This window comes from Phasianus colchicus, chromosome 5 (assembly GCF_987193195.1).
Source record: "Phasianus colchicus chromosome 5, bPhaCol1.hap1.1, whole genome shotgun sequence".
NCBI classification, from domain to species: domain Eukaryota; kingdom Metazoa; phylum Chordata; class Aves; order Galliformes; family Phasianidae; genus Phasianus; species Phasianus colchicus.
In genome coordinates this window covers 35490239-35503381 of record NC_143440.1, presented here as the reverse complement: position 1 = coordinate 35503381, position 13143 = coordinate 35490239, and the positions used below count along the sequence as shown (strand labels likewise).

General features: G+C 40.6%; 1 protein-coding gene across 11 annotated transcripts in view; it reads left to right on the top strand.

Annotated features, from left to right (window-relative positions):
- The first annotated feature begins 3808 nt into the window (after window positions 1-3808).
- The window catches only part of HECTD1 (HECT domain E3 ubiquitin protein ligase 1), a 55783-nt gene continuing 46448 nt past the window's right edge, over window positions 3809-13143 (top strand). For 10 of the 11 annotated variants that reach the window (XM_090141286.1, XM_031593769.2, XM_090141285.1 and 7 more), the window contains exons 1-2: window positions 3809-3972; window positions 6061-6382. In XM_090141286.1, the coding sequence (XP_089997412.1) occupies window positions 6243-6382 (140 nt within the window). In that variant the 5' untranslated portion in view covers window positions 3809-3972; window positions 6061-6242. Of the gene's footprint in view, window positions 3973-4484; window positions 4865-6060; window positions 6383-13143 lie in introns of those variants that run through there. The other variant, XM_031593761.2, reaches the window with a different exon arrangement.

Genomic DNA, 13143 nt, shown 5'->3' with positions numbered 1-13143 from the left:
TAAAAGTATAACATTCATTAGGAAAACAAAGTGCGTAGTATGGAATTACTCACATTTTGTCTCAGGAGTAGCAGGACCCTTCAGTGTTTCCTACTACACTGTTGTGTGAGTGGCAGAGTAAAACTGTTAAAGCAAAAGGATAAATAATCTGCAAATATCCTGTTTTATTTGGCTGGCCTTTAGCATAAACGACTCAATTACATTTGTGGAGGTGTTCAGGGTCTGTTTATGGTGCATTGATCTATTTACCCAAGAAGAGTGATATTTTTGGAAACGTCAGCTTGGCATGTGGACAAAGTTAGGCAGCAAGGCTAACAAAAACAGAAATTATACTAGGCTCTACCTTCCATATCATTTAAAAATATACAGGAATCTGAGATGTCTTGTTTTGTTTTAATTGTAGGTGTACTTCACTTTGATTTTGGCAAGAGTTTTATATTTTCTATAACAAAACATTAATCATTCCCAGCCCAAGTTTACAATCCTTACTATCACACTGTGACATCAACATTACTTACAACAGACATTTCCTTCTGCAACCAGTTAACTCTTTATAGAAAACACCAGCTGGAATAAAAAAAAAAAAAAAAAAAAAAAAGCAGTAATAAATATATTTTTTGAGCTTCAAGTAAAATAAAGATAACATTTTTCCATCCTGATATTTTTGTAGCTGTGTAACTTCTTTTCAAACAGAATCAAAACATTCTGAGAACACCCAATGTGTCTTCTTATAAAGTAACTGTCTCAAATTGGCTGTTCTTCATGACACACATCAGAATCTTTCTGCATCAGAAATTCTCCAGTCCCTGATCTTTTCTACCCTTCCATGACATCCTTCTTTGGAGTTTGTGGGTCCACAATATCATGTTATGCTAGCAACTGCACAGACAATTTCTTTTTTAAGAGAAGTTTTAATTTTCAGGATTTTCAGGTAAGTTTACAGCAAAACTGATGGTCGCTGTCATGCTCTACAAAGCTTGATTCCCTGTGTCCTTGTTACCATTTCACAAAAGCATCCTCACTCATTTACACATGTGGTCTGCTCAAACACTGAGGGATTTTCTTTCACAGTATTTAAGACTTAATGTCGTAGCATGTCTAAGCAACTCAGTGTTCCATGTTAAGATATTTCTGATGCCAGCCAGCATTATGATTTGGGTATGTTTTTTTGTTGTTGGTTCTTTTTGTTTTGTTTTTGTTGCTTTAAATATACAAGGAAACTGAGACATGCAGTGACTCAGGGGCTTGGGCAAGGTCATACATGTGTGTGTCACCTCACAGAAGAATTGAGGTTATTTTTTAACAGAATGAGTAATACATACATTGTACACGAATGGTGAACAGCAGCTGTTTTTGCAGGTTTCACACAAATTTCACAGTAATCTTCAAAGAAGTTATGACACATCAGCTCCATTAGTTGTCACTTCAGTATATGGCCTTATTTCTGTTCCATGTCTGACTGTAAAAATCCTTCTCAACCAACATGCTTCGGCCTAGCACTAACCAAATGAGCTGCAAATCTTGGTTTTTGAACTTTGTTCATAAGAAAATTACTATGAAAACAAATAATTCCATAAAAATGACTTAAGCAATTATTATTTCCTTCTTACCAGTTAACTGTACTCTTATTTGCTGAGTTTCCCCATATTAAATAACAGAGAGCAGTCATTTCTGAAGTGGCAATTCTAGTCTATACAGGTGCTGTATGGAGAGGGAGTTTGAAACAGCAGCTGACAGGCAGTGCTCTGTGAAGCAAATCCAAATGGAGGATCCTCTGACAACTGCTGAAATTATTTGGAATGTCCAAACAGTACATGACACTGAAAGCATAAATCAGACCTTGAACACATATAAGAAGTATATAATCTGTGGAGCTGAAATTATGTACTGAGCAGGTTTTTTTTACTTTTTCAGATTTAATTCAAAGGGAGGAGAAATCTCATGTGAAAGACAAAATATTAATAAATTCTTATATATTACAAATGAAAAAATGAGAAAAAAAAAAAACCTAATCCATACCTAGAGCTGCAATGGACCTTCTTTAATATTATATATACATATATATTTATATCACATGGGAAAATTAATGCAACAGATTGTGCAAGTATTTCAGATATTTAGGAATGAAGATGTACAGCACTAAAAGCTATTGCCAGTATTTTTAAGCACCATACTCCCATTAAAAAGTATTTTAAACACATCATTTCTGTTCTCTGCATGCACAATTTTGTATTTTTGACTTTGCTCCACGATTGGTCTCTAATTTGATAACCTCATCTTCTGCATGAATAATCACGTACCTACCACAAAGCAGGAAGTGCAGCCTGCAACAAGAGCTGTTTGATTTTAATTCTCAGCAATTACAACTGAAAAATACCATCTGACTTTGGTCTTCAGGCGAAATTCATACCGTTGCTTTAATTGAAACATGTCTTCTTCACAATAAAAACTGTGCGACAGGAGTAGTAAGGTCATGTAACAGATGCAGTTCTCACAAGTTTGGCCTAATTTAGCTGCCACTTCTGTACCAGTGAAAGTGAAAGAAGATCAAGCTTCTAAATTTAAAGACTGCAGACTCAGTTGTCCCAGTGTCTCATATCCTTAACTTTAAGCCTTTAAGTCTCATTCACCTCTGAAGGACGAGCATACATGAAGGAGACACTTCTAAACCGCATCAGGACTGGAACAAGTGGCAGTTAAGAGCACAGTACAGGAAGATACTGGATTGTCTTAGTGAAACAGAAACAGGAACAAGGGAACTATTGTTTCCTATACCGAGGGAAAAAAAAAAAAGTACTAAAGATAAAACTTTCTGGGGGTGTTATTACAACACCAAACAACAAAAATGTCTGCTTTTGGCAAGTTTTAACAGAGCATGCCTTTTTGTTCGGTGTGTAGTTTGTCTAATTACAGGAAATGTCTGTGATGTAGGTAGGAATGACATACAATAATCTCATTTACTGTACTTATATTAATAGGCTCAAATTCCTTAGAAAAACACACGTGAGCACACAGAGATGGAAATCATTTTAAATTTCCTTCGCGCTTTTAGTCCTTCATTGGAGGCACGCTGCAGCTCGCTTCATTTTCAGGCAATATGCAAAATAACTGCACACCTTAGCACAGCAAGCATCACAGGGAATTTTATGACAACTGCCAGCATCCAAACAGTACAGTGCAATACCTCAAACTCGCTACAAGATAAGGGCAAGTCACAACTTGTGCTCCTAGGGACCGTTACTGCTACACTTACACCCGCGCACGCCTGCCACTCCTGATGGCTGCACTGCAAGGCGAAATGTAAGTTCACATTTAGGAGAAAAACAGAAAAAAATGGCGCGAATCATTCCGTAAGCGTCAAACGAGAATCCCTACGCAGGCCGAAGAGCAGCAGGGCCGGGCTCCCCGCTGCAGGCCGCGCGGACACGGCACGTCCCCCAGCCCCTCCGCGCCGCCGAGGGCAGCCGGGCCCTGGGGAGGCCAGGCGCGGGCACGGGCACGGGCGCCGAGGCCGGCACCCCGCCGAGGTAGGAAGTCGAGTCTGGGGCTTCGCCCCGCGAGCAGCCAAAAGGAAGCGCGGGGCCCCGACCCTGCGCTCCGAGAGGCCGCCGGCCTCGAAGAGGCGCCGCAGCGCAGCCGCAGCCCAGAGGCGGCCGTGCAGGCGGAAAAGCGGGGCGCCGACGCGGCCGTACGAGGCGGCGGGGGCCGCGCCGGCCCGAAGCCGTTCCCCCGCCTCGGCGCCGTAGGGGGCGGCGGGAGGCGCGGGCCGCTCTCACAGCGCCCCTAGCGGCAGCGCGGCCGGCGCCGGCTCCTCCTCCTCCCACCAATCCCGTACCGGGCGGGGCGCCATGGATGCCGCTGGCCGCCGTCTGCTCCGGGGCTCGGGCCGTCGCCGCCGCTTCGCCTCTTCCTCCGCCTCCCCGCGGCGCTGAGGAGGGGTCGGCTCTGGCGAAGGGGCTCCGCGAAACCGAGGTGAGCGACGGGGGCGGGAGAGGCGCGGGGAAACCTTTATCGGCGCCTTGCCCGGGCCGCCGGGCCGGCTCACCCCGCGAGGCCTGCGGCTCGCCGAGAGCTCGAGCGTCGCCGCCCGGCCCGGCCCGGCCCGGCGGTTCGGCGTCGGCAGGCCGGGGGGAGCGGGGGCCGAGGCCGAAGCCGCGGCCGAGAGGCGGCGGGTCCCATTCGGGCTTCCTACGGGAGGCCGCGGGGCGGTGCCGCCCGGAGCCCCTCGGGCCGCGCGGGGTGGCGCGAGGCGGCGGCGTGAGGAGGCGGCGTGCGGGCCGCTGCGGAGCGGGAGGCCGCGAAAATCCCCTCGTGCTGGGCCGGGGCCGCTGGGGTGCGCGCGGGCCCGGGCCGCCGCCGGCTGTGGGTGAGCTCCGCCGCGGCCTGGCCCCTTGCTGGGGCCGCCCTCCCGGCAGCCCGGCGCTGCCCCGCTCGCTGCTCGGCTCTTCGCTGCCGTCCGCCCCCGGGCCCGCTGGGCGCGCGGACGGCAGGTGCTGCGCAAGGCTGAGCCCGCTCTCGCCGCCTCTCCTGTGTGTCTCGTTTCTGCTGCCTTGGCCCTTTCTTCCCTCCCTCCTCCCGTGCCCTAACGCCCCCAGCCCCCCGTTTGAGGTTAATCATTTAATCGCCTTAAGGAGGCTGCTATAACTGCAACGCGATCTCGGTTGTTATTTTATTTAGTCTAGTAGAAGAAATACGGTCTGTGAACTGCTCGGTGTTGTCGGCAACCTTTTTAGTATAGAAAACGAATTTACTAACATGAATTACTTTTTACAGTTTGCAAACCAGCAAGATTGGAGCAAAACCAAAATATTTGTAGCGGCGAGCAGTTACTGAGTTACCTGTAATGTCTTTATGGCTTTAAATGGTAAAAAGTCATATTTATTCTACTTTATTTTTGTCACATCTTCGGATTTTAAGCTGTTGTGAAACAGCACTGCTGGTTCCATGTCCTTTTCTCCGTGTAACACCAATATCTGGCTCTGTAAATTCTTGTCTGCCCTTGGTGGAGTTATGTTTTAACTATTAACTCATTAGCAACAAGTAAACAAGTCAGCAGACTTTGTCCAGATCTGGCCTCTTTCTCCCTCCTCTCCCACCTGTGTGAGGGCCCTGTCCAGTATTCTGTGCTTTCCCACATGTTTGGTGAATTTACCCTGCTTTTTTTTTTCTTCTTCTTAATAAGCTACACTAAAAATCTTCCTATTGTATTTAGTTTGAAGTTGGTTCATAACCATAAATTTGTTCTGACTTTTAATAAACACTATGGTCGTGCTTACAGATCAGAAACACTTCCTAGCATTTTTAAGGGACTTTTTTTTTGGTCTTCAGCTCACATGTACAACTCTGGCACTGGGCCAACAAATAATGTTGTTTTCCTTATAAGTACATGAATTATTTTAATTATTCACTGTGCTTAAAAAAAATGTGACTTGCGTATGTTTTTTTAGTTAAAAAAGAAACTTAAAAACAGAAGTGATCCTGAAATTATCTTTTTTCTCCTTTGGCTTAAAGAGGCTTCTTTTTATATGTTTCAGAGCTATTTTAAAGGATGAAGCATTCATAAAAGTTTTTCTTCTTTAGTCGTTCATCTCAATTTTTTTTTTGTGCTGTGTAATTTTCATTTGAAATATAGCTTTTGGTGTCTTCTTATATTGGAATACTTGAGTGGAGAGAAAATCCATCTTCCAGAAAGTTGGGTGGCTTATGAAAAAGAGATATTAAAGGAAATGGAATGGGCATGACGGCACTGTTTGTCTTTATATTAACTCTGAGAACATACAAAATAGTTAAGCATGATTTTTCTATTTATATTTTAAATTTTGAGTTATTTATAACAGAAGGCTTTAAGTCTTGTCAACTGGATCCAGAGATTAGTTTCCAAGAAAGTGGAGCAAACATATTACAGTTGACTCATAAAGCTTGAAAAAGAAAAAAAAAAATGCTGGTCAGATATTTGCAGGTTGTCTTCACATCAGCCTGAAAACGTGCTGTATGTTTTAGAGGAAAGCAAATGCAAAATACTGTGAAGATAATTGTTTGTTGTTTTTTTTTTCTTTTCAGGTGAAAGCTGCAGGAGCCTGGGCCTGCTGAAGAGAGGGACTAATCGCATTCAACTTTATCTGACTTGAACAATTAAAGGATATTTTTGGTACTTTTAAATTTAAGCAGAGGCGGCTTTTTTTTTTTTTTCTTGTTGGTTGTTTTTTGGTTTGGTTTTGGTTGTTTTTCTTTTTTGGTAAGCCATGGCAGATGTGGACCCAGACACATTGCTGGAGTGGCTGCAGATGGGTCAGGGAGATGAAAGGGATATGCAGCTAATAGCACTGGAACAGCTATGCATGCTACTTCTGATGTCAGACAACGTGGATCGCTGTTTTGAAACGTAAGTAGTTTTGCTTTTCATTTATGGTATGTGTTTTCCTCTTTTGATAGCTGTATATAATCTTAAGCATTCATGGCATTAAACGTTGTTGAAATTTAACATTCCAAACTTGAAAAACTTTCAGTTTTGAAAATGGTCTTAGAGTTCAAACCTGAGTATCTGTTATGAAATGAAGTGTCTGCTAATGTGTAAAGTACTGTTTTCTAATTAAGAATGTAGTGCCATGTGAATGATTCACAGTGCCTGTTCTGACTCATGGTTTGATTGTTTAACTTAAGTAAATGTATTCAGAGTTGCAAGGTGGAAGAATTTATTTTACCTAGTGCTGCTAGAGGAAAAAAACTTTTTATGTGTTACAACGATCATGATCACTTTTTTTGTATGTATGTGTGTATCCATGCACTTGCAGCACTTTTTGTGCAAGCTTCTTTGAGCTCTGCAGACCAAAAAGAATCCCAGATATTATCTACTTTTTACAGAAATATTTTGCCCTTTCTTTGAAGAAGGTTGGTCTTTGTGCTGCTCTGTTTCTTGTTTCATCCGTACACCAAGTATCCAGTCCTTGTTCTCACTCCTTTCTTCTGTTTGTCACAAAGTGCTGATGTAACCACTTCTGTTGCTGTGTTTTTGTTACACTACTTCCTGTGAGTAGTATGGAAAGAGGAGGCAGTAAAAACAATTGGAGTTTTTAGTATTTGTTAGCAGTGTTGTTACTTTTTTGTTTGGATTGGGTTGTTTGTTTGTTTGTTTTAGAAATCTTTCTATCATCTTCCTGCATCTGCTCCATAATCTGACGTGTCTTTTGTGATCTGTTGTGTTGGTTAGTTTTTTTCCTTCCCTAGTTCATATATTGATCTTCTTGCTTCTCTCCTCCTTTCCACCTTTTTGTTCTCAGTCTAACTTTCCTTTTTTTTTTTTTTTTTTTTTGCTTCTCATGGTATGACTGGCATCTTTCATGTCTACCTTTCTTCATAGGTGTGTAGGCTTAGGAGCATTTAGGTGTGTAAGTGATATCACGGTACTATGGTTTTAAAATTAATTCTAATGTATGACAGAAACAACATTGACAATATCTTCTAGCTTTTTTTTTGTTTGTTTTGAGTTTCAGTATAATTCTGCTGGTCTTCTAATTAGTTGATTTTTTTTTTATTTTTTTTTTTACTGTTGTAAAATTCCTTCAAACAGAAAACTGAAGAGAATAAAATGTGAGTTGGAAAGATGTTATCAGGGTGTGACTGCCAGTTTGTGTGATTTTTTTTTTTTTTAATAGCAAAGTTTCAACTGCTTCTTCTAATTGGCACTGGTACACTGATTGTGGTGATTCTGTGGTGTTTGGTGTGCTAGCAGTAGTTCATCACCTTTCAAAGGAAGGGCTACTGCTCCCATTTATCATCACTTGCTGCTGCTCATTATGTGCACTAAGGAAGCTGGATGGTTTTCTGCTCTTACAGTGCATAAAAGCAGAGTATAGAGGTGGCTGATAACCGCTGAAGGTGGAACAGTGTGACTGCAAATATGGGAGAGGTAGAGAGAAGTACACACTCTTCAGTGGAGAGCTTTTCATTAGGCTCTATCACAGCCTGCATTTCAAGGTTACTTTCTTTATTTTGAGGCTCCTTGTAAGAAATTGAAAAGTATTTTTAAAAACTTTTCCAGATGAGTTCAAGAAACCAACGTTGTCACATCCTAAAAGAGTAATGAAAATAATATCAAGGATTATTTTAAAGTTGCTATTCAGTAATGCTTTGGAAGAAGTAAAAGGGACTGTCTGACAGTGCTATTACCAAACATGTTTATCAGTAACTAGTTTTCAAAATGGTTTCAACGTATGTATGATTTAGAACGTGGACACATTTTTCTGGTAATAAAAAAAAAAAAACAATCTGTAGACATTACCGTTTTCTGTCCTGTTAAACCAGGAGAGCATTCCTAAACTTTTGTATGCCACGCAGACGTTGTTTCAAAATCTTTAAACTGTTTATTGCTGTTCATGACATTGACTGACAGACTTTCATCTGTTGAATTCAACAATCAAAAGGTGGAATTTAGAAATGGTTAATTTATTGGAGAATAAAGTAGAAGTTATTTCAGGCATCAGTGAGAGTGATTATTTAGTACCAGTCCTCTTTGACACAAGAAATTATTTGCTTTTACGACATAAGAAAAAGTTCATACTTCTACTGAAGTACATCTGGTGATTAAAAGCTGCATATGGTGAGGACTGACAGTGAAACAGGCGCATGAAAAATATTGATATGAATGCTGTGCCTTTTCCTTGAAAGCACAGCATTGTTTCCAGACAAATTTCTGCAGTCTTTTATGTGCCATTATATACAGTCTCACTTAGCAGGAATGATCGTAAACTGAAATAACTAAAATAAATTTTAAAGAAAAAAAAAAATGGGTTCAGAACATTGTGCTGTAATATTGAAGAGAAGTAACAGAGCTACTTTGCAAACTGCTCTCAATGAAATGATGTATTATAAAATTAATAATTTGTGTGCAAAAAATGGGGGATATTGAAACTAATCTTTCAGACCAGATCACAAAAATGAAAGTAGTCATAACTGTGTGATGCTGTATTTTGTGCAGTACTGTGGCAGTATCACAACACGTGGGGTGTGCAACCAGTGTCAGATAATAGTACCAAATAATTGGTGTTTCTTTAATTTTCCCTGGATTTATAAATTACATCTAATTAAATTGCTTTTAGCATTACTCATGTGTTAGCATTAAAATCAATTGGTGGCATATTCATCTTCTGGTGATAATGAGTCACAGCCCCTGTTAGTCATTTTGCATGAAGTATGGCTAACATTTCCACCGCAGCAGCAGCCAGTAGTGTGAGCTGTGGAAACCTGAGTGACTAGAAGTGGTTTTGCAAAGTCATTGAATGTGGGAACAGCAGAACTCATTGTGATTAAGTGTTAGTCCCAAATAGTTAATAGTGTTCTATTGCGTCAACAAGAGTTCCAAATATATGTTTTCTATGAATATTATTGGAACGGTATTGTTTGACTTGTTAAAGGTAATTTTAATGACCTGCAGACACTATTAGTTACAATCCCCCATTATTACTATTGGCCTTCTCCAAATAACATGTGGCAACTTTTCTTCTTCCCCTTTTGTTTCACTTTATTTTGGTGAAATGAAATGGAAATTGTTCAGACATAGGTTTTGTGATGCTGCTTTCTTTATCTGTAAGAGTAAGTACCTAGTGAGAAAGATGTTATTCAATTATTTTCTTAAATTCTAAAAAAAAAAAAAAAACCTTATAAAGCAAGGCAGTAGTGTAACAATCAGTAAAGCCTGTGTAAAAGCTTTCCTATTCTGTGAACAGATGAAATAGGCCAATTAATGCATATGTGTGTCTGTGCAGAGGGGTGTTGAGCTTGGAAAGAGAAGAAGTCTTCCATTTTGGCTTTACCCTGAGTCACCTCTGATTTGGTCAACAATGAGGTGTCAGGAGTTATTAACTTATTTCACAAACATAAACAAAAATTACAGAAAGGATTGGAATTTGAGTTCTAACACGTAAAACAGAAATCTGTTCAGGTTTTGGACTGTTTTTTTCTTTTTTTTTAAGATGAATATGTTAGTTTTAATTTACAGTAAATTATACCTTGTTCTTTCATGGAGTATGTATTCACTAGAGATAAGGTGCATTTCTGCCATAGATTTGTTAATGTGTAGTAACAAGTGTAAGATAAACTTCTAGTGGAAAAAGTCTCATTTGACCCAGTGAGACTGTGGAAAAGTTCAGCTCCACATCAGCCTGATGGTTATGAGCACAGTCTCCTTTGTTTGTCTTGAATTTGCTTTAGGCTGCTTAACTTGTAACAACAAAAAAATTTGCTTGGTGTTGCATAGTGGAGAGAAAATAACAAAATGGGAGAGCAGCTCAGTACTTTGTGCGCTATTTTTGTTTAGTAAACAATTGTATAACCCCTGTAAGTCAAAATTAGATACAGACAGAAAAGCAATTTTGCTTGTAGAGAAAGGGATAGGAATTTGAAGTGCTATTTTTTTAGACCTATTTTTAAAGTTTGTTTTGGCTTTAGAAGCATCTTTGTAATTTAAACAATGGTAAAGAAGTGCCCTTTCACAGACCTAACAGTCATGATAAAACTGACAGGCTGAGAGGGCAGCTCTACCCATGTGAAGTTCGAAAAGTCATTCGTGATGTATGTCCCTTACAAGTTTGCCAGATGTTTTTGGTGGTTGTCTATTTGTTTAAAGTTATGTCACACCTATATGTGGTTTGTGGGTTTGTTTTTTTTTTGAAGTGTAACCATAAGTATTGCTGTCAACTATAGGCTACCATTTTTTGTTGTTTTTTAACCATGCAAAGCAGAAGGTCTTAGTGAATTATTGGTTTGGGCTGATGGAGCTATCTCGCTCAATAAAAGAAATATTGTAAGCTCTACGGTGGCAACAATCATGTGATTCCCATTAACTTGTTGCCTTCAAACAAAGGCGGAGGATGTGGCAGCAGTGAAATTGCCAGTGCTGCAATTCCTCACTCTGCGGATAGACTTCAATGTAGTGGGATCTTCAGCACTCCACAGATTTCCTTTCTGGGATGGGAAGTACAGAGATAGTAGGGGTATGTGCTGTATTTTTCAGGCAGCTGTCATGTTACAGCACAATGTTTAGAGCTATTTTTGACTTCTAAGGCTATCTGTTTTTTGTTGGTGCTTGGTTTGAATTTTTCTTGTTTACTTTTGCAGCGGTAAAGAGTTTTAACACACTAACCTCTTTCTGGTTGCTCTTTGTAAAGTGGGGATTATGGTCTTGTTGTCACGGATGTTATGGAGATGAACTAGCCTTGTCTCGTCATTTTGAGAACCTTCATGGTAACACATGCCAGACAGGAATACTAGGTCAGCTAAATACAACATCCTTTGTAATGTTGTACATCCCTTTATTTCTCTTGGATACTCCTGAACTGAGCATCCTGTTTGACAGAATCACTTCACGGAGTTAACGCTCCCAAAAGGGCTGGCTGCGGTCTGCCTGGCAGTCGGTGCCCCTTTTCCGCATGGGCTGCAAGTCAGTAGCATCGTCGCTGTGAACATACTTGCATATACAAAGATATAGTCAGCTACTGATCATCCTCCTCTCCAGCTCTTCAGTCTAGAAATATTTTCCAACCCTGGCTTCATCTGTGCTGTTTACAGTAGTACACTTTTTTTTACTGCTACTAGAATTTAGTCAGGTGTTTACAAAACATTGTACATGGAGCACCATCTTAGTTATTTCTCTTCAGAGTTGCTTTCCAGGATGTGCTTCCTCACTTTTTAGGTATGACTTGATATATTACCTAGACTAAGATCAGAAAATAAGTAATTTATGTGTTTTTTAAAGTGTATTTTGTTTAAATGATCCTGTGCCTCTGAGTAGTCCAGACAGTGTGTGCAGACAGTGTGCTGTTAGGACTGAGCACAAGTGCTGGCAGGCAGCTGAGCTTGGTTTTCTGCCACAAGTCACATGTCTGGGACCAAGAGTCTGAAGCCAAAGGCTTTGTCAGGTGGTGAGGACTCTGTGTCAACTGAATACAGCAGTCGCTCGAATTGGCTAACGCACCGTAATGTGGGAAGCAGCAATGTTAACCACTGGATTGGAGGAGTGAAGTGGCTTGGTTTCTTGTTTGAACTCAACAGTAGTCTTTAAACTACCAGTGTTGTTGCTGTTCTAGGCAAAGCTTTTGGATGTGCTTAAAATATGAAAAGTAGTTACAGAAATTAATTTACAGTGACTGTTTTTTACTTCCTGTGCATCTTCGTAGTCTGGCAAGCTGCAAAAGAGCTGAGTCACTTCATTTATGTTTCAGGGCTTAGCAGGAGCCTCCTGCTGTGGTTGTATGAGAATTGTGCATTCTTATGGATGCTCCTGTTTGTGAAGGACGGGAGAGACTGAGGCATAAGCATTGGCATATGGAGTTGTGCTGATATGGTGCTGTACGTTTTCCTAGCCTTTCTTGACATCTTATCAGTATGATTGCATTGCTTTGATAATGTTTAGTTCTGAATTTTAAAGCTACGTATTAACTTATGTTAGGCATTATTTTCTAGTTTGAAAGAATGAAAACTGTTACATACAACAGGTTTTTTTTCTGTATTAAAGGAAACACTGCTTTTTGTTTGTTTCATTGCAGACAGACATTCTGAACAGTTACTTTTTTCAACTTTGAACATGCTGCAGCAATTTATTTATTTGCTGTGGTAATTTCTTTTCTACTATATGTCAATTCTTTTAGTTCACACACACACTCACACACACATGCACGTCAAATACAATGTTATGAAATACTGCTTTTCTGAAAGAGTGGTCATGTGCTGGAATGGGCTGCCCAAGAAGGTGGTGGAGTCACTGACTCTGGAGGTTCAAGGAATGTTCATCAGTTCAAACCTCTATTTGCAGTTGTGTTGATTGCTGTCCTGTCCTATCTGTCCATTTAGTGCAGTAATTATGCCCTCAACTTCTCTGCTGCTGAGTCTTACTATTCTTTCAGTGCTTTCTAGAGGTGAATCCAACAAGCAGCCACTGTGATACGGATACTCCTGAATGCCTTGCTTTGCTACCTATCAGAGGACACTTCTGTTCTGAGTGTGGTCTTAGATGGAACAGCACTAGGTTCTACGTAATTGATGGGCCTAATCTTCAGTAGCAGATATTTAACAGGTCTCTTTCTTCTATACTAGCCTGCCTAAGGAAGCCAGGATCCTTAAGGAAGTAAGGATTTATCTTAGACTTAAAGC